At 39.1% G+C, this 21832-nt stretch overlaps 1 protein-coding gene across 2 annotated transcripts in view; it reads right to left on the bottom strand.

The window, feature by feature from the left end:
- Positions 1–21832, bottom strand: part of HEATR5B (HEAT repeat containing 5B) — a 118529-nt gene that overhangs the window by 27999 nt on the left and 68698 nt on the right. For both annotated transcript variants that reach the window (XR_002342772.1, XM_003481246.4), the window contains exons 25-27: positions 20266–20447; positions 18691–18759; positions 7529–7708 (exon numbers count right to left, since the gene is read on the bottom strand). Coding sequence is in view for 1 of the 2 variants with exons in the window: in XM_003481246.4 (XP_003481294.1) it covers positions 7529–7708; positions 18691–18759; positions 20266–20447 (431 nt within the window). In the remaining variant the exon portion in view is untranslated. The remainder of the gene's footprint in view (positions 1–7528; positions 7709–18690; positions 18760–20265; positions 20448–21832) is intronic.

Raw genomic sequence — 21832 nt, 5'->3', positions numbered from 1 at the left:
ATATTTATGTATGACTGAGTCACTTTCCTGTACAGTAGAAATGGGCACAACATTGTAAATCAACTATACTTCAATAAAAAAGTAGAAAAATATCAGATGCATAAGTTAAGGAAGAAAACAAAACCACACACAATCCTACCACTCAGATATGATACTGTTAACATTCTAGACACGTTTTTATAAATGATTTTTTTTTTTTTTTTTTTTTTTTTTGGTCTTTTTGCCTTTTCTAGGGCTGCTCCTGCAGCACATGAAGGTTCCCAGGCTAGGAGTCCAACTGGAGTTGTAGCCGCTGGCCTACACCACAGCCACAGCAATGCAGGACCCGAGCCTCGTCTTCGACCTACACCACAGCTCACAGCAATGACGGATCCTTAACCCACTGAGCAAGGCCAGGGATCAAACTTACAACCTCATGGTTCCTAGTCGGATTCGTTAACCACTGAGCCACGACGGGAACTCCAACAATCTTTTAATTATATGTTTGTATATAATTTCTAACTTAATTTTTTTTTTTTTTTTTTGTCTTTTTGCTATTTCTTGGGCCGCTCCCGCGGCATATGGAGGTTCCCAGGCTAGGGGCTGAATCGGAGCTGTAGCCACCGGCCTATGCCAGAGCCACAGCAATGCTGGATCCGAGCCGAGTCTGCAACCTACACCGCAGCTCACGGCAACGCCGGATCGTTAACCCACTGAGCAAGGGCAGGGACCGAACCCGCAACCTCATGGTTCCTAGTCGGATTCGTTAACCACTGCGCCATGACGGGAACTCCCTAACTTAATTTTCTATTCACTTTGGATCAAGAAATATATTTGGGGAGTTCTCATTGTGGCTCAGTGGGTTACTAACTTGACTAGTATCCATGAGGATGTGGGTTCAATCCCTGGCCTTGCTCAATGGGTTAAGGATCTGGCATGCCATGAGATGTAGCGTAGGTTGCAAATGTGGCTCAGATCCTACCACGCTGTGGCTGTAGCTGGCAGCTGCAGCTCCAATTCGACCTCCTGGGAACTTCCATATACCAAGGGTATGGCCCTAAAAATAAAAAAAAAAAAAATACACCTGTTTCAGAGTTTCCGCTGTGGCTTAGGGGGTGAAGACTCTGACTGTAGCAGCTCGGGTGGCTATGGAGGCACGGGTTCAATCCCTGGCTCAGTGCAGTGGGTTAAAAGATCCAGCACTGCCACAGTTATGGTGTAGGTCACAACTGTGGCTCAGATTCAATCTCTGGCCCAGGAACTTCCATCTGGCACAGGTGCAGCCACAAAATTTAAAAGAAAAAGAAAAAGGAGTTCCTGTAGTGGCTTGCAGTTAACAAACCTGAATAGTACCCATGAGGATGCGGGTTCGATCCCTGGCCTCGCTCAGTGGGTTAAGGATCTGGCGTTGCCTTGAGCTTTGGTATAGGTCACAGTCATGGTTCGGATATCACATGCTATAGCTGTGGTATAGGCCAGTGGCTGCAGCTCCAGTTCAACCCCTAGCCTGGGAACCTCCATGTGCCGCAGGTGTGGCCCTAAAAAGACAAAAAAGAAAAAAAAGAAATACAGTTGCTTCTATTTTTATGAGAATAACAAACAATACCACAATAAACATCCTCAAAGCAGAATCACTGTGCATGTCCTTGATATTACTTATGATTAACTAGTCAACTAATGTGAAGAGTTTTAGAAAGTGTTTGATATACTGTTGACCCTTGAACAATGTGGGTTTTAACTGCGCAGGTCCAGTTATATGAGGATTTTTTTCCATAGTCAGTACCATAGTACTATAAGACCTGCATTTGTTCAATCTGCAGGTGCAGAATCATGAATATGGAGGAACTACATATAAGTTACAGTCTGATTTTTGACTGTGTGGAGGGTCTTTGTCCCTAAGCCCCACACTGTTCAATGGTTGACTATATATCAACCTTTAGAAAAGTTTTACTGACACCATCATTTAAAGAAGCATGCTAATTTAGCTAGGTCAGGTTTTTACATCTCCTCCCTCCCGCCATATGTTTATTTGAAGTTTACTTTCTTCTTTGTGAATTACCAATTTATACTCTTTGGCCAAATTTGCATTTTAGAATGCTTATTTTGAATCTGTGTAGGAACTGGAGGGAGGAAGTAGACTAATAGTAGAAAAAAAGCACATTAGGATGCGATTGCATAGACGAGGCGACAAATAATGAAGACTCTATGGCAGTGGGGAAGGAGAGGAAGTATGAAGTTACAAGTATGGAAAAGGAACAAATGATCTATCAATAGCTAAATTAAGAAGACAGTTGCTATGCTGAATTAAATTCCACTTTTATTTTGAAAAAAAGATGCAGGAGTTCCCGTTGTGGTGCAGCAGAAATGAATTCAACTAGGAACCATAAGGTTCCATGTTCAATCCCTGGCCTTGCTCAGTGGGTTAAAGATCTGGCATTGCTGTGAGCTGTGGTGTAGGTGGCAGACATGGCTTGGATTCCACATTGCTGTGGCTGTGGTGTAGGCTGGCAGCTGTAGCTCTGATTCGACCCCTACCCTGGGAACCTCCATATGCTGCAGGTGTGGCCCTGAAAAACAAAACAAAACAAAAAAAGATGTAGAGAGACATGCACACACACATACACATGTGACATACAGATATATAAACAGATTTGTATGTGTACATATGCATAGTGATATACACCAAAATATTTTCTCTGGGTGATAAGATTACAGATGAGCTTTATTTTCTTTTTTATACTTTTTCTCTACATTCTGAGTTTGTGTAGTGAGCATGGGTGTTCTTATCAGAACAAAACTGCATTATTTTCAAAGATATTAATGAAGCAAAACAAACAGGAACTAGTTACGAAGCAGATATAAGCTGCGATTGGAGGAAGATGAATCAGTCAAGATTGATACCAAGGCTCTGGTCTGAGGACAGGAGGTAGGACCATTAGTTGGAGGAAAAAAGAGAAATGAGAAAACAGACATCTTATTTTAGATGTGTAGCGTTTATGGTAGCTATGGGTCGTTCCAAGTGGAGATGTCTAATAAACAGTCTTGGAATTTAAGAGAGAGGTCTCGGTGGAAGAGTAGATTTTAGAATCTTTAAATATACAAGTAAAAACTATAGGGTATGGATGTGGATGAGGCTGCCCAGAAAGTATAAAGTGTGACTATTGTACAACAGGGGGAAGAGAACCAGTATTTTATCATAACTATAAATACACGGTAACCTTTAAAAATTGTGAATCATATATATGGCACCTGTAACTTACACATTACTGTACATGACTACATTTCAATTTTAAAAAAGTATCAGAGTTCCTGTCGTGGTGTAGCAGCAACAAATCTGACTAGGAACCATGAGGTTACAGGTTTGATCCCTGGCCTTGTGCAGTGGGTTAAGGATCTGGTGTTGCTGTGAGCTGTGGTGTAGGTCGCAGACGTGGCTCGGATATGGCGTTGCTGTGGCTGTGGCATTGCTGTGGCTGTAGTGAAGGCTGGTAGCAACACTTCTGATTAGACCCCTAGCCTGGGAACTTCCATATGCCGTGGGTGTGGCCCTAAAAAAAGACAAAAGACAAAAAAATAAATAAGTAAATAAAATTAAATTTAAAAAGAATGAAGAATCAGGAAAGAGACAAGAAAAATACCAACATTTAAGAGCAGTTAGGGAAAGAGAAGCCAGCAAGTGATGTTGAGAACAAACAATGGAAAGGAAATAGGAGAACCGAGAACCGAGGAAGCAGTGTCACAGAAGTCAAGGACAACAAAGGGTTTCTAGGAGACAACATCCAATGCTAGAGAAAGGCCAAGTCATACAGACTGAAAAGCATCCAGCGATTTGGAGAATTACATCACCTGTAACTTCAGTGAAGTAATTTCAATGGAGCGGTGAGATTAAACTCATGAAGAGGTGAGTGAGAGGAGGAAGCTGGGTTGGGAGAGAACATAGGCAAGGAAGAACTGCACGAAGAGAGGTGGTGAAGTTACAGAAGTGGGGATAACTGACAGGTCTGAGCTTGGAACAGTCTCCTCCTCAGACTTACATCTACTAACATCTACTCTCATGCTCTAGGTCTCAACTTAAGTGTCACTCTCTCCAAGAAGCCTCCTCTGAGTCCCCAGATGATTTTAAGTTGCACCTGCTATATTCAGAACAGTCTGTATTTCTCCCATGATAATACTCATTACATTTTGTTGCCTAAACTTGTCTACTAGTTTGTCCTTCTCAGTAAATGCAGAACATCTGTCTTGTTTACTACTGTCTTCTAAACTGCTAGCCTGGCAGAGAGCTGATGTTCAGTAACACTCTGTTGAATGAATCAAAATGTGGGAAGTAAAAGCGAGAAAAGGTAATCCTAGGTTAGTGGAAAACTTTAAAATAACAACAATCATTATATTAATAACAGCAGGAAACATTCATTGTACATGTATAATGGGGCTAGTTATTGGACAAAGCAATCCTTTGATCCACACTTTAAGGCTAAGAAAATAGGTTTAGAGAAGCTGTTAAATAACTCCCCAAGGTCACTCAGGTAAAAGGACAGCTAGCAACTCACGTAACTCTGAAGACTTGAAGATAACAACTTGAGGAGTTTGAAAACTAACATTCCCCATTTTCTAAGTAAAAAAAGTAAAAGCAAAGACAGGTCTTGAGTAGAGAAATACAGAATAGGCTGAGCCTTTGAGGAGAAGGCTAAAGGAAAGAAAGCTAGCAAAGAAAAAGACTACTAGACAATTATTTTTTCATAATATCAAGTTACCTCAAAATAAGAAAGGAGTTTTAGATAAAAACGTGCATTAGTGATTTAGTTATGTGAACTGGTTGGTTTTTGTTATTGTTTTTCTGTCTTTTGTCTTTTGGGGGCCGTACCTGCAGCATATGGAGGTTCCCAGGCTATGGTTGGAATGGGAGCTGTAGCTGCTGGCCTACGCCACAGTCACAGCAACGTGGGATCTGACCCACTTCTGTGACATATACCACAGCTCAGGGAAATGCTAGATCCCCAACCCACTGAACAAGGCCAGGGATCAAATCTGCATTCTCATGGATGCCAGTAGGGTTCATTAACCATTGAGCCACAGTGGGAACTCCTGAAGTTTGGATCTAATTTTCAAAAAGAAATAATTCATCTTCTATTCAGTGCTGAACACTTTGCTCTGTCCTTCTATATACATCATCGGAGAAGAAGGTATTTCTATATTGCATGTTACAGTGAAAAAACTGAGGATCTGAGAGATCAAATCACTTGATTAAAGTAAAAAAGATGGTGAGTCATAGAGACAGAACTTGCTCTAGGGCCATTCAGCATTTACAGCTTTCTGTACTGAACTATGCCAGACTTCCTGGCAGGTGAATTAAGCACATTAATGTAAGTCAACAGAGGACCAGCTAACTGGCAAATGATCTTATGATCATAACGTACATAATAGTTACTACATTTGGGGAAATTAAGGAATGCAGTTTAAGAATAAGAACAATTTTGGAGGTTATGTTTTTAAATGAAAAAAATCACTAAATCAGCTGGAAAGCAATTTCTACAGATAAGAAGAATAATAGTTTTAGAGCTCTCTTCATGACTCTGGTTAATAAACCCGACTAGGATCCACGAGGATGTGGTTCGATCCCTGGCCTTGCTCAGTGGGTTAAGGATCTGGAGTTGCCATGAGCTATGGTGTGGGCCGCAGATGCGGCTCAGATCCTGCATTGCTGAGGCGTCTGTGGAGTAGATTGATGGCTTCAGCTCTGATTCAACCCCCAGCCTGGGAACCTCCATATGCCGAAGGTACGGCCCTAAAAAGAAAAAAAGAAAAAAAAAAAGAAAGAAAGAAAGAAACAAAAGTAGTAGTTTTAGTTAAAAATTTAGATATGTGAAAACTGACAAAGAATATCTATTAATTTCAAAGTGAGAAAGCAATCATATTATCTTTCTTATACTACTTTCCATCTAAAATATATTTTCATTAATACAAAAAACTAAAATTTTACCAATAAGAACATTTATCAATATATACAAAAATAAAAACAAATTATTTTACTTGTCTAAGCCAAAAAAATGGCAGCAGGGTAAAATAAAGGAACACTCAAGGGACTCTATTTGAAAGACAGAGTGATCTACAGTCCAAAAATCAGAGAGAAAAACTAATTCCACAATATCTTATTATGTGTGACATTTTTCCTTTTTTTTTTTTCATTCTGTGACAAAAACCAAAAACAAAACCCCATAGATCCTTTATCTAAACTATATCAAGTGGATGTTGCATAAGTTTTAAGCCAGCAATTGCTTATTGGGTGGTCATAAGCTGCTGATACCATGGAATTAGGGAAATGAGTTACTGGGTTGGCAGGGGAAGGACTAAAGAGCTACTTGAAATATCCGAGGGCAGATGATAAGAATTTCAAAGCACCTAGCAGGGGAGTTCCTGTTATGGCTCAGAGGTTAACAAACCCCACTAGCATCCATGAGGACGTGGGTTCAATCCCTGGCCTTGCTCAGTGGGTTAAGGATCTGGCGTTGCCATGAGCTATGGTGTAGGCCGCAGATGTGGCTCAGATCCTACATTGCTGAGGCAGCTGTGGAGTAGGCTGATGGCTTCAGCTCTGATTCGACCCCTAGGCTGGGAACCTCCATATGCCACAGGTGGAGCCCTGAAAAGACCCCCCCCCCCAAAAAAAAGCACCTAGCAAAAGGAATTTAGAAAAGTGAATTTAAAACAATAACATTTTCCAAAAAATGGCTGTGAGGGAGCTCCCTTGTGGTACAGTGGGTTAATGATCTGGCGTTGTCACTGCAGCAGCTCAGGAACTTCCATGTGCTGTGGGCATGGCCAAAAAAAGAAAAAAAAGAGTGGCTATGGGAATGAAAAAGGTAAAAACCAGCTATTAAAAAACAAAATATACAACCAACCACACCCCCACCACCCCTGCAACTTTGGTATACATGAGTGGTGGCAGGTATCCTAAAATTTAATCAAAAAAGATTCTTGGCATAAAGTTTTTTCTATTATTTATATTTGTATGTTTTCTCTGCATAATTTTCCCAAAGTAAGCAGAACCCTTCTTCAAAATAGGTGTTTTTAAAAGACTGATTAAAAATATAATTCTTGGGAGTTCCCGTCATGGCTCAGCAGAAAATGAATCTGACTGGCATCCATGAGGATGCAGGTTGGATCCCTGGCCTCGTTCAGTGGGTTAAGGATCTGGCACTATTGTAAGCTGTGGTGTGGGTTGCAGATATGGCTCAGATCTCACGTTGCTGTGTCTGTGGCGTAGGCCAGCAGCTACAGTTCTGATTCAACCCCTAGCCTGCGAACTTCCACATACCTCAGGTGTGGCCCTAAAAATCCAAAACAAACAAAATATATATATAATTCTCAAAGGTTCAAAAAGAGTTCTTTGAGACATAAATGTATACACTACTTCAGTGAGAAAGAACAAACAGCAGGTTTTCAAAAAGGATTTCAAAGGCCAGTTTATTAAAAAATAAAACTTTACCTTCAATAATAGGGAAACGTTTCCTCATGAATGGAGATATGGTTAAAAACAATAGACCATGGTTACCTCTGCCCAAGCTTTGAGAACGGCCAGTTTTTCCATGGTTGTGGCACTCTCTCGGTACAGCTGGCTAGAAGACCCTTTTCCGGCCTGAACTTTGTCCAGAGAAGAAACAAGCAGGTTGTGTACTCGACGGAGATCATTGAGATCACTGACAACTCCACTTCCAATCCATGTACTGCATACCTATCCAAAGGAAAAAAATTAATTTTATATTAAAAGTTAGCGTTAAACCTGTAAAAGGAGTTGTCTAGTGGCCTAGTGGTTAAGGATCTAGTGTTGTCATGGCTGTGGCTTGGGTCACTGCTATGGCATGGATTCAATATCTAGCCTCGAACTTTTGCATGCCATTTGAGTATGGCCAAAAAATAAAATAAATAAAAATTATGTATACACACACACACACTCATATAGAGTAAATATAATTCCCCCCCCACCAGGGGAAAACCAATGAACACAACAAAACAAAAAAAAACCCAATGCTATACTTTAACATTATTTTTAAAAATAAAAACTCAACAGCAAGTATAGAATTTATTGTACTCCTATGTGGAAAACAAAATAATATTTACTTAACATGTTTCCATAATCTAATTTCACAAAAATTTTAACAGTAAAAACGTACACCCAAATCAGCTCAGTCATTAATAATTCTTCAATGTAACACATTCCTGGAGTTCTCCTGTGGCTCAGTGGGTTAAGGACCTATTGCTGTCACTGCAGCGGCTTGGGTCATTATGGTGACATGGGTCATATGGTAGTTCTATTTTTAGCTTTTTGAGAAACTTCCATATTGTTTCCCACAGTGGCTGTACCAATTTACATTCGCACCAACAGTGTACAACTGCCTTTTCTCCACATCTTCACCAACATTTTTTATTTTTTATTTTTTTTTCTTGATGATATAGGCATTCTGACATTCTAATTGATGTGAGGTGATATCTCATTGTGGTTTTGATTTGCATTTCCCTGATGATTAGCAATGCTGAGAATCTCTTCACGCACCTGTTGGACATCTGCATTTTGTCTTTGGAAAAATGTCTAAACAGTTTTTAAACTGGTTCTTTGCTTTTTTGATATTGAGTTGTGTAAACTGTTCACATATGTTGGATATTAACCGCTTACTGGTCATGTCATTTGCAACTATCTTCCCCCATTCAGTAGGTTGTCTACCATTTGTTTTATGTGTGGCAATTTTAAGTTTTAGTTTTTATTTTATTTTTTAAGTTTTAGTTTCTAAAATCAGTACTTTTTAATGGAAACAGCTTGACCAAAAATCTGTCACTTCTGAACTCATTCTATGAGGCCAGCATCACTCGATATCAAGACCAAAGATATCACACAAGAAAATTATAGGCCAGTATCCTTGATGAACACAAATGCGAAAATCTTTTAACAAAACATCAGCAAACTGAATCCAACAATACATTAAAAGGATCATACACCATGATCAAGTGGGATTTATCGAAGGGATGCAAGGTTTTTCAATATCTGCAAAACAGTCAGTGCGACACACACATTAACAAACTGAAGAATAAAAACTGGATCATCATTTCAATAGATACAGAAAAAGCTTCTGATAAAATTCAACATCCTTTTGTAATAAAACTCTCCAGAAAGTGGGCATAGAGAGAACCTACCTCAACATATCAAGGCCATATATGACAAACCCACAGCTAATATTACACTCAATTGTGAAAAGCTAAAAACATTTCCTCTAAGATCAGGAATAAGACAAGGATGTCCACTTTGACCACTTTTATGTAGCATGGTTTTGGAAGTCCTAGCCACAACAATCAAATAAGAAAGAGAAATAAAATGAATCCAAATTGGAAGGGAAGACGTAAAGCTGTCACTGTTTGCAGATGACATGATACTATACATAGAAAATCCTAAAAATACAACCCGGAAACCATAGAGCTCATCAATAAATTTGATAAAGTTGCAGATACGAAAATAATACACAGAAATCTGTTGCATTTCTATACACTAACAACAAACAATCAGAAAGAGAAATTAAGGAAACCACCATTGCATCAAAAAGAATAAAACGCCTAGGAATAAACCTACCTAAAGATGTAAAAGATCTATACTTGGAAAACTTTAAGACACAGATGAAAGAATCTGAAGGTGACACAAACAGATGAAGATATACAATGTTCCTGGTTGGAAGAATTAATATCATTAAAATGAGCATACTACACAAGGCAATCGACAGATTCAGTGAAATCTCTATCAAAATACTGATCAAATTTTTCCAAGAACTAGAACAAATAATCTTAAAATTTGTATGGAAACACAAAAGACCCCAGAGAGCCAAAACAATCTTGAGAAAGAAAAGAACTGGAAGAATCATGCTCTCTGTCTTCAGATTATACTACAAAGCTACAGTAATCAAAATAGTTGGTTACTGGAGTTCCCATCCATGGCTCAGTGGTTAACAAACCTGACTAGTATTCGTTGAGGACATGGGTTTGATCCCTGGCCTCACTCAGTGGGTTGGGGATCTGGTATTGCCATGAGCTATGGTATAAGTCACAGACATGGCCCAGATCCAGCATTGCTGTGGCTGTGGTGTAGGCCAGCAGCTGTAGCTCCGATTGGACCCCTAGTCTAGGAACCTCCATGTATGGCCCTAAATAGACAAAAGACAAAAAATTTAAATAACTGAATAAATTAAACGGTTGGTTACTGGCAAAAAACCCAAAAAACAAAAAACCAAAATCAGACACATAGATCAAAGGAAAAGAATAGAGAGACCAGGAGTAAGCCCACACACCTGTGGTCAATTAATCAATGACAAAGGAGGCAAGAATACACAATGAAGAAGAAACAATCTCCTCAATAAGTGGAGCTGGGAAAATTGACAGCTACATGTAAAAGAATGAAAGTAAAACATTCTCTAATACCTTTAAAAAAACACCCACTCAAAATGGACTAAAAATTTAAATCTAACACTCAATACTAGAAAACTCCTGGAGGAAAACATAGGCAGAACACTCTTTGACATAAATCACAATATTTTTGACATAAATCACAATATTTTTTATATTCTCTCCTACAGCAAACAAAAGCAAAAATAAACAAAAGGGATCTAATTAAACTTAAAACCATTTTCACAGCAAAGGAAATCATTGATAAAACAAAAAGATAACTGAATGGGAGAAGACATTTGATGGTGCCAACTTTACTCAACAATGACAAGACTTCACTTTCTAATTTGAAATACTCAGGCCAAGATGTGTTGCACAATTCACAACTTTTTAGTAAAAGGTAATAAGGTACATGAACTTAAAGTATGGAACAAGGTGTACAGCAACACCTCATAATTAACACGTGGATATTTCTGCAATGAAATGTTGAATGAATCACACTAAGAGAGATCAATCAATACTATCCTCTGACTCAGATTCATGTCAGGGTCAAGAGAGTACAGTCAGCTCAGATTATGATACCAAATAAATTACGAAAAAGCTTTTGGTTTTCAGAGCATTTGGATTTTGAATCATGGTTAATAGATTATGTTCCTATATTTAAAACTTTTTTTTTTTTTTCAGGGCCACACCCACAGCATATGGAAGTTCCCAGTCAAGGGACTGAATCAGAGTTATAGCTGCCGGCCTATGCCACAGTCACAGCAATGCCAGACCTGAGTCATGTCTTCGACCTACACTACAGCTTCACAGCAACACTGGATCCTTAACCCACTGATTGATTCCAGGGATCGAACTTGCACCCTAATGGTTACTAGTTGGGTTGGTTACCCCTGAGCCACAATAGGAACTCCCTATATTTAAAACTTCTTAAAAGTTGAGAATAAATGCTATATGTAAACTATTTCATTCTCTTGTAATCTTATTCTCAAAGAATTCAAAACTAAATTTAACGAAAATCATTAAGGACATTTAAAATTGATTGCTACCAATAGAGAGTCCCAAAATAAACCCAGACACCTACGGTCAATTAATTTTTGACAAATGAGGCAAGAATATAAAATGGGAAAAAGACAGTCTCTTCACCAAGCGGTGCTGGAAAAACAGGACAGCTGCATGTAATGCAATGAAACCAGAACAAAAGAAATAAAAGGTACCCAAACTGGAAGAGAAGAGGTAAAACTGTCACTATATGCAGATGACATGATACTACATATAGAAAACCCTAAGGACTCCACACAAAAACTATTTGAATTGATAAATGAATTCAGCAGAGTAGCAGGACACAATATTAACATTCAGAAATTGGTTACATTTCTCTATACTAACAATGAAATATTAGAAAAGGAAAATAAAAAGAAAAAAAAAATGTTTTAAAACAGCATTCCCAAAAATTAAATACCTAGGAATAAACCTGACCAAGGAAGTAAAAGACTTATATGCTGAGAACTATAAAATATTAATCAAGGAAATTAAAGAAAATTCAAAGAAATGGAAAGATATCCCACGTTCCTCAATTAGAAGAATTAATATCATTAAAATGGCCATAATACCCAAAGCCACGTAAAGATTTAATGTGATCCCTATCAAATTATTCATGACATTTTTCATAGAACTTGAACACATAATCCAAAAACATATATGGAACCATAAAAGACCCAGAACTGCCAAAGCAATCCTGAGGAAAAAAAAAAACAAAGCAGGAGGCATAACACTCCAGGCTTCAGACAATATCACAAAGCTGTAGAAGTCAAGACAGTGTTGTACGCGTTCAAAAACAGACATATGGAGTTCCCGTCGTGGCACAGTGGTTGACGAATCCGACTGGGAACCATGGGGTTGTGGGTTTGGTCCCTGCCCTTGCTCAGTTGGTTAAGGATCTGGCATTGCCATGAGCTGTGGTGTAGGTTGCGGAAGCGGCTTGGATCCCGTGTTGCTGTGGCTCTGGCGTAGGCCAGAGGCTACAGCTCCAATTCGACCCCTAGCCTGGGAACCTCTATATGCAGCAGGAGCGGCCCTAGAAATAGCAAAAAGACAAAAACAAAACAAAACAAAACAAAAAAAACCAAAAACCAGACATATGCATCAATGGAACAGAACAGAGAGCCCAGAAATAAACCCAGATACCTATGGTCAATTAATCTTCAACAAAGGAGGCAAGAATAGAAAATGGAAAAAGTCTCTTCAGCAAGTGCTGCTGGGAAAACTGGAAGGCTGCATGTAAATCAATGAAATTAGAACACACCCTCACACCATGCACAAAAATAAACTCAAAATGGGAGTTCCCATCATGGCACAGCAGAAGTGAATCCGACAAGGAACCATGAGGTTGCAGGTTCAATCCCTCCCTCATTCAGTGGGTTAAGGATCCAGAGTTGCCATAAACTATAGTGTAGGTCACAGACCTTATCTCGGATTTGGCAGTGTGTGTGGCGTAGGCCGGCAGCTACAGCTCGATTAGACCCCTAGCCTGGGAACTTCCACATGCCCTGAGTGAGGCCCTAAAAAGACAAAAAGACCAAAAAAAAAAACCCAAAAAAACAAAACAAAAAAACAAACCCTCAAAATGTTTTTTTAAAGATAAGACATGACAACATAGAGTTCCCTTCGTGGCTCAGTGGTTAATGAACCCAAATAGGATCCATGAGGATGTGGGTTCAATCCCTGGCCTCACTCAGTGGGTTAAGGATCCGGTTTTGCTGTGAGTTGTGGTGTGGGTCGAAGATGCAGCTAGGATCCAGCATTGCTGTGGCTATGGCACAGGCTGGCAAGCTGTAGCTCCAATTTGACCCCTAGCCTGAGAACTTCCATATGCCTCAGGTACAGCACTACAAAGCAAAAAAAAAAACAAAAAAAAAACACATGACACCATAAAACTCTTCATGGAGAATATACGCAAAATATTCTGTCATAAACTATATAAATATTTTCTTAAGTCAGTCTCCCAAGGTGATAGAAATAAAAACAGAAATAAATAAGACCCAATCAAACTTACAAACTTTTGCACAGCAAATGAAACTATAAAGAAAGAAAAAGCAAAAAACAAAAAGCCTACAGAATGGGAGAAAATAGTTGCAAACAATGCAACAGACAAGGGCTTAATCTCCAAAATATACAAAAAACTCATACAACTCAAGAACAATAAAAAATACAACCCAACTGAAGAATGTGCAGAGGACCTAGACATCTCCAAAAGAAGATGGCCAGGAGGCACATGAAAAGATCAACATCACTAATTATTAGAGAAATGCAAATCAAAACTACAAATGAGGTACCCACCTCATACCAGTCAGAATGGCCATCATTAAAAAGTCTAAAAATAACAAATGCTGGAGAAGGTGTGGAGAAAAGGGAATCCTCCTACATTGTTGGTATGAATGTAAATTGGTACAACCACTATGGAGAACAGTAGGGAGGTTCCCCAGGAAACTAAAACTAGAACTACCATATAATCCAGCAATATCACTCCTGGGTGTATATCTGGACAAAACTATAAATCAAAAAAGAAACATGCACCCCTATGTTCAAAGCAGCATTATGCACAATAGCTAAGACATGGAAACAACCTAAATGTCCAAGGCCAGATGAATGAATTAAGATGTGGCACATTGGAGTTCCCGTTGTGGCTAAGGGGTTAACAAATCCAACTAGGAACCATGAGGTTGCAGGTTTGATCCCTGCCCTTGCTCAGTGGGTTAAGGATCTGGCATTGCCATGAGCTGTGGTGTAGGTTGCAGAAGCGGCTCGGATCCCAAGCTGCTGTGGCTCAGGCGTAGGCCAGCAGCTACAGCTCCGATTAGACCCCTAGCCTGGGAACCTCCATATGCTGCAGGAGCGGCCCTAGAAAAGGAAAAGGGGGAAAAAAAAATGAAGATGTGACACATATATACAGTTGAATACTACTCAACCATAAAAAATGAAATAGTGCCATTGACAGCAACACAGATGGAACTAGTTTCTCATATTAAGTGAAGTCAGAAAGAGAAAGACAAATATCACATAATATCACTTACATTTGGAATATAAAATATGACACAAATGAACCCATCCACAAAACAGAGACTCACAGACATAGAGAACAGACTTGCGGTTTCCAAAGGGCAAAAGAAGGAGTGGGATGGATTGGGAGTTTGGAGTTAGTAGATGCATGATTCCATATAAAATAGATTAGTAATGAGGTATAGCACAGGGAATTATAACCAGTCTTTTGGGACAGACCATGATGGAAGGTAATATAATGAAAGCAATATATATGTATGACTAGGTCACTTTGCTGAATGGCAGAAACTGGCATAACATTGTAAATTAATTATACTTTAATAAAAAAAAATTTTAAATTGATTGTTACCAATACTGATGGCAAAAAACAATACCAGCAAAAATAGTGAAGAACAGAAACAGACTCATACCTTTGTTACAAAAACAAACTTATGGTTACCAAAAAGGGATGGGGTGGGGGGGGGCGGGGATTAGGATCGGCATATGCAAAATGGTGTATGGAATGGATGGTCAAAGGGGACCTGCTGCATAGCACAAGAAACGCTACACAATATTGTGATAATCTGTATTGGAAAAGAATCTGAAAAAGACTGGGTATGTGTATGTGTATATGTATAACTGAATCACTTTGTGGTACTGCAGAAATTAACATAACATTGTAAATCAACGACACTTCAATAAAATTTTAAAAAGTAAAAAAATGCAATGCTGAAAAACATAATGAAATTGAAAGTGAAAAGAAATTAAATATTAGTGTGAAAATGAAGAGTTGTTATTCCTAAGGAAAATAACATATTGGAGAGACTTGATAAATATTTCTGTGAATTTTGGTTAGAAATAGAAGTTGAGGAAAACTGATGAGATTGAGAATTTGGCACTAAGTTTGCTTTGCAAAAACTTAAGTACTTTCTCCACTTTAAAGAACATGAAACCAGAATCTGCAGATACTGCCTCATGGATTTAGTTTATGAAGAAAGACAAAGGAGCACTAATCAGCAAAACAGTATCAGAGAAAGACTCTGGCCATATATCAAAAGAATGATGAATGAATGTACATTTATAAATTTTAGGCTGAAATAAAATATTTGAAGTATGTACCATGTTTATGATTCCAACAGTGCTTTACGTGATTTTTTAAATTAACCCACTGATTAATGTCTCCAACTGTCTTTAATTGAAGACATTTGAAGGTCTTCTTATAATATCTAAGAATTATTTGATTTTTCAGGTTCAATATCATATTTATTCTAATAAAGAAGCTAGGATGGGAGTTCTTGTCATGGCTCAGTGGTTAACGAATCTGACTAGGAACCATGAGGTTGTAGGTTCTATCCCTGGCCTTGCTCAGTGTGTTAAGGGTCTGGCGTTGCTGTGGTGTAGGTTGCAGACGCGGCTCAGATCCCAGGTTGCTGTGGCTCTGGTGTAGGCCAGCGGCTACAGCTCTGATTAGACCCTTAGCCTGGGAACCTCCATATGCGGCAGGAGCGGCCCTAGAAATGGCAAAAAGATGAAAAAAAAAAAAAAAAAAAAGAAGCTAGGATGCCATATTTCACCGTCTGCTTGAAATCAACTCCTTCCTTTATCTTAAGGAAAGGAACTTGCAACTCAATGGCCTACCTATTTCAAAACCAGCTTTCCTCCCAGAAACACAAGGGTAAGAAGTCAAAAATTTAAGTGTGGGGAGTTCCCACTGTGGTACAGTGGGTTAACAATCCAGCTGCAGTGGCTCAGATCTCCATGGAGGAACAAGTTCAATCCCCGGCCTAGGGCAGTCTGTTAAAGGATCCAGTGCAGCTGCAACTCGGATTCAATTTCAGGCCCAGGAACTTCCATATGCTGTGAGTGTGGCCATTTAAAACAAACAAACAAACAAACAAAATTAGAAAAAAAATTTAAGTCTGCCACTAGAAAAGGAGAAACTTCTTACAGAAAAAGCAAGTAGGGCCGCGTAAGAAATTAGAAATTTAAGGTAAATTCAGTAACAGGAATTTTTCATACTACTCATTCACAAGATGAAAGTATAATACCCTTTGCTTGTCTAATAATCAGGAGCTTTGTAGGAGGTTTCATCTGCTTAAATATTAAGATCTGATGGAGGAGTTTCCATCGTGGCACAGTGGTTAACGAATCCGACTAGGAACCATGAGGTTGCAGGTTCAATCCCTGGCCTTTCTCAGTGGGTTGAGGATCTGGTGTTGCCATGAACTGTGATGTAGGTTGCAGAGGCGGCTCAGATCCCATGTTGCTGTGGCTCTGGCGTAGGCTGGTGGCTATATCTCCAATTTGACCCCTAGCCTGGGAACCTCCATATGCCATGGGAGTGGCCCAAGAAATGGCAAAAAAGACCAAAAAAAAAAAAAAAGAAACTGAAACATTACCATGATACATTTAGTTACATATGACTGTGATTTCTTTTTTTTTTTTTCTTTTGCTTTTTAGGACCGCATCCAGGGTATATGGAAATTCCCAGGCTAGGGTTCGAATTGGAGCTACAGCTGCCAGCCTATGCCACAGCCACAGCAATGTGGGATCCAAGCCACGTCTGTGACCTACACCACAGCTCACAGCAACGTTGGATCCCTGACCCACTGAGCAAGGCCAGAGACCAAACCCGCATCATGGATACTACTCCGATTCAATTCCACTACACCACAACGAAAACTCCAGTGACTGTGATTTCAGATAGTTGTGTGCCAGTGTCCCAATCCAAATGACTTACCTACCCTAACTCCAAAGTTTGTACCATGATCCATATAGATCTCTGTCTTAAAGAAGGCTCCCTCTTCTCTCCCTTGGCTGTTGGTGGTAGGAGTTCATTTCTCTGAAGGCCACCATTAAGAAGGCAGGTGTTAGAGAAATAAATACTAACTGAAAGAGGAGGAAACTCACTCAGCCACAGAGAGAGCAAAGCCAGAATTTCAAATCTATCAATGCAAACAGCAGAGCATTCTGCATAGAGGCCAGATGCAGCTTGATTATGGAGTCTAAACAATAATGACAGACTACAGCCCTGTATTTCAGAAAACTGGGAAGGATGGAGTTGCTTCTCTTCCATTCTTAGATAACCAAAGAATCAATTTTCTAAAAGATTAGAGCTTAATGCAGGAATCCTTTTACAGTATGAAAAATGAAAAAGATGAACTTATTAAAGGTGTAGGAACAGTTGTGCTCTTGAAACTCCCTTCAGATACAATAATATGAGACTAATCTCCTGGGATTAATTTTGCAATAAAATTTCCATATTGTGGAATTCTCTTCTGGGGTAAGTTCATACATAGAAACTTATAGGGAGTTCCTGTCGTGGCGCAGTGGTTAACGAATCCGACTAGGAACCATGAGGTTGCGGGTTCGGTCCCTGCCCTTGCTCAGTGGGTTAACGATCCGGCGTTGCCGTGAGCTGTGGTGTAGGTTGCAGACGCGGCTCGGATCCCACTTTGCTGTGGCTCTGGCGTAGGCTGGTGGCTACAGCTCCGATTCAACCCCTAGCCTGGGAACCTCCATATGCCGTGGGAGCGGCCCAAGAAATAGCAACAATAACAACAACAACAACAACAAAAGACAAAAGACAGAAAAAAAAAAAAAAAAAAAGAAACTTATAGAACTTTCACAACCTGTGGTCAAAAAAAAAAAAACCCTTTTATTACCTAATTATTACTACTATATATTCTTAAATTATTGTAGATTTTAAGATTTTTTTTTTCTTTTTGCTATTTCTTGGGCCGCTCCCACGGTATATGGAGGTTCCCAGGCTAGGGGTCGAATCGGAGCTGCAGCCACCAGCCTACACCAGAGCCACAGCAACGCGGGATCCGAGCCGTGTCTGCAACCTACACCACAGCTCACGGCAACGCCGGATCGTTAACCCACTGAGCAAGGGCAGGGACCGAACCTGCAACCTCATGGTTCCTAGTCGGATTCGTTAACCACTGCGCCACGACGGGAACTCCAAGATTTTAACTTTTATTCTAGTCTCTCTTCTGACTTTCAAATCTCTGTTTACTACTGGATAATAATAACAGCTTTGTATTCCAAAGTCATGTCCTCAGCTATAGCAACATTTAAAAATGTGATTAATAGTTATAACATCATTTCATACTGAATAAAAAAGAAACTATCACTGTTGTATTTCTGAGATAAAAATAAATACTATTTGATTTTTCTCTTCTTGGAAGTGAAGTTCTAAGATTATCTATGAATTTATAGACATTAACTATAGAAAACTATTTTTCATCTTACCTGGCAAGCTTTTGCTATTATGTCTGATGGGGTATCTTGGGAAAAGGCTGGTCTTAGAGCAGCTCCCACCTAGAAAAATGAATACAAAGATTTTGTTTTTAAAGATAAGCAGTAAACATAAACCCTTTTGTGTCTCTGGAGATAAAAACACATAAAATATATATTTGTTCCTTTCCTTTTTATCACGTCTCTTATCTCTCTTTTAGGTTACAACAAACTGAATCATAACATTTTTCTTTTGCTTTCCAGGAGATTATCGTTATCAAATCTATATGAATACTATACTAAATGGGCAATTAATCTTGCTTCTTTTTCCTTTGTTTTTGTTTAATAATAAATAAGATTTTATGAGAAAGCTGCATGTTCCCAGAGATAACAGAAAAGTGCTATTTTGTTTTCTGTCTATATATTCCTGAACCTATTTCTTTTTTCTTTTCTTTTTGGTTGCAACTATGGCATGCGCAAGTTCCCAGGCTAGGGAATGAACCCGAGCCACAGTAGTGACAAAGTTGAATCCTTAACCACAAGGCCACCAGGGAACTCCCTTCTGAACATACCCTTCTGAACATACAAAGGCTCAATTCCTTTAAATAACTGAGTAGTACTAAACAAAAATTCAGTCACTAAAAGACCTTAAAGATCATTTCACCTCAAAAAGAGATATTTTAAAAGAAGGCTGCTCTAAGAAATATTAACTTATGTACTTTTGTCATAGTAAGCAGAAATATGAGCTTCAGTTTTTATAAGCCAGTACTAATCTCACATTCTTAGGTATATTAATTTTTTTTTTTTTTTTGGCTTTTTAGGGCCATACCCACAGCATATGGAAGTTCCCAAGCTATGGGTCTAATTGGAGTTGTTGCTGCTGGCCTACACCACAGCCACAGCCATGCCAGATCCAAGCCGTGTCTGCGACCTACACCACAGCTCATGGCAATGCTGGATCCTTAACCCATTGAGCAAGACCAGGGATTGAACCCACATCCTCATGGATGCTAGTCAGATTTGTTTCCACTGCCCCACAACTGGAACACTCACAGCACTCTTTAAAAGTTCCTTTTATCTTTTAAATGACATGGCTAAATATGTAAACACAAGATTGGAAAGTCAGGCTGAAACATCTATTCTAGTTTTATCACTAATATTATATCACAATTTAAAAATAGTAATGAATTTTGCTCTATTGTTTCTTTTTTTTTACCACCTCCCCACGGCAAAGTAACTGTTCAGGGACTGATCTGTTGGCCAGAGACTAAATCTGAGCCAGAGCTGTGACCTACATGACAGCCGCTGCAATGTCACATCCTTTAACCCACTGTTCTAGTCCAGGGATAGAAGCAGGGCCTCCACAGAGACAAGCCGGATCATCAACCTGCTGTGCCACAGCAGGAACTCCTATACAACTGTTTCTTCAACTGTGAGTTGATTCAAACTATGTAATAGACAATGGGAGTAAAGGTATGCATTCTACATGAATAAATAGGTTGCAGGTCCAAATACATTTCTCCAAGGGATCTTTACTCCTTTAATGTTCACTCAAAAGATCAATTTTAATTTTGAAACAAAATATCTCACATTAGCTTGATACTGCTCCAGAATCACATGACCTGGAAATTCTGGCTCAGGCACAGACGCAAACTTCTTGATAATATCTTCAAGTGCTTGGAGACCGGCCATCCGCAACTGGTTACTGTGATCTGTTGCCGCCATGAATGCCATACGAATCAGGTCAGAGAGATGAAGTACCAAGAGGTCATCTAAAAATAAAAATAGAAGGCAAAAAAGAAAACATTTCCAAAATTAAGTGTAATACCATAAAAATACAAAATCATTATGTACAATGACATTTGAAGCAAAATAATTGATTACCATAACTTTCCCTAAAGGAGTGTTAATTCTTTGGTCAATGAGGGTTGGTAAATTTTTTCTGTAAAGAACCAGAGAGTAAATATTTTTGGCTTTGCTGGCTATATAATTTCTATCATTACTACTCAACTTTGCTGTTGCAGCACGTACACAGACCACATATATGTATACAGTTGTACTATGCTCCAAAAAAACTATTTATAAAAACAGACTGCAGGCTGGAAGTTCCTCCTGTGGCACAGTGGGTTAAAGATCCGGTGTTGCCCCAGCTGTAGTATAAGTCACAGCTGCAGCTCAGTTTCATTCTGCTTATTGGAAAGAAATCTCCAAGGCAGAAAGAACTGGATTAAAATGGGCCTATTCATATTATGCCAACCCAAAAGTACAGAAAAGACCCATTACTCCTCCTGTAGTCTCTTGTCACCTAATTTACAATTTATATCAATCTACAATGAAGAATAAGGCAATTTTTGGGGGAACAAAAGTGTTGTTGCTTCTCTACACAATCTCTACCTACAACCTTTCTCAAATCAAGACCTCTTTATTTTTCCTGACTCCAAGGAGATAAACTACTAGAGCAGGGGGGGAGGTAAGGGGCACTTGGGAAGACAGTTCAAACGAGGAGAGAATTAGGGGACTGAGAGAAGTTTACTACAGTCTGAGATTTTCTGATCTACAGAACTGTAAGTTAACAAATTTCTGTTATTTTAAGCCATTATGTTTGCAGTCAGTTATTATAGCAACAAAAGAAAACCAACCAGCTTCTTCTACCTAGAAAGCCTCTCTCTGCCTCTAAAACTAGCTGCAGAATGACCACTTCTGTGATATCTTCCCTGGCTTCTCAGGAAATGAGCAGTACTTTTTTTATGCTTCTAAAATACTCTATCCTTCCACTATTGGGAGATATAATTATTTGTGTGATAAATTTGTCTCTTTGTCTTCCAGACTAGAAATTCTTTAAGAGCATGGACTACTTTTTTTCCTTTTTGGATCCCCAATGTGCAGCAAAGGACAGAATTCAGTAATTATTTGATGAATAATTACATGAATGAAGACATCATGTTTATGACATATTGTGCTTTGCTGGTACACTATACTCAAATTCATATTTCATACACAGTGTAATAATCTTTTACTTTACTTTTTTTTTTTTTCCTGGCCATGCCCACAGTATATGGAAGTTTCCAGGCCAGGGATCAAAACCATGCCATAGCAGTGACCCGAGCTACAGTAGTGACAATGTCAGATTCCTAACCTGTTGAGCCACGAGGGAACT

Source organism: Sus scrofa, chromosome 3, assembly GCF_000003025.6.
Source record: "Sus scrofa isolate TJ Tabasco breed Duroc chromosome 3, Sscrofa11.1, whole genome shotgun sequence".
Taxonomy (NCBI): Eukaryota; Metazoa; Chordata; class Mammalia; order Artiodactyla; family Suidae; genus Sus; species Sus scrofa.
The sequence above is the reverse complement of the archived record's forward strand: the minus strand, read 5'-3'. Positions and strand labels throughout refer to the sequence as shown.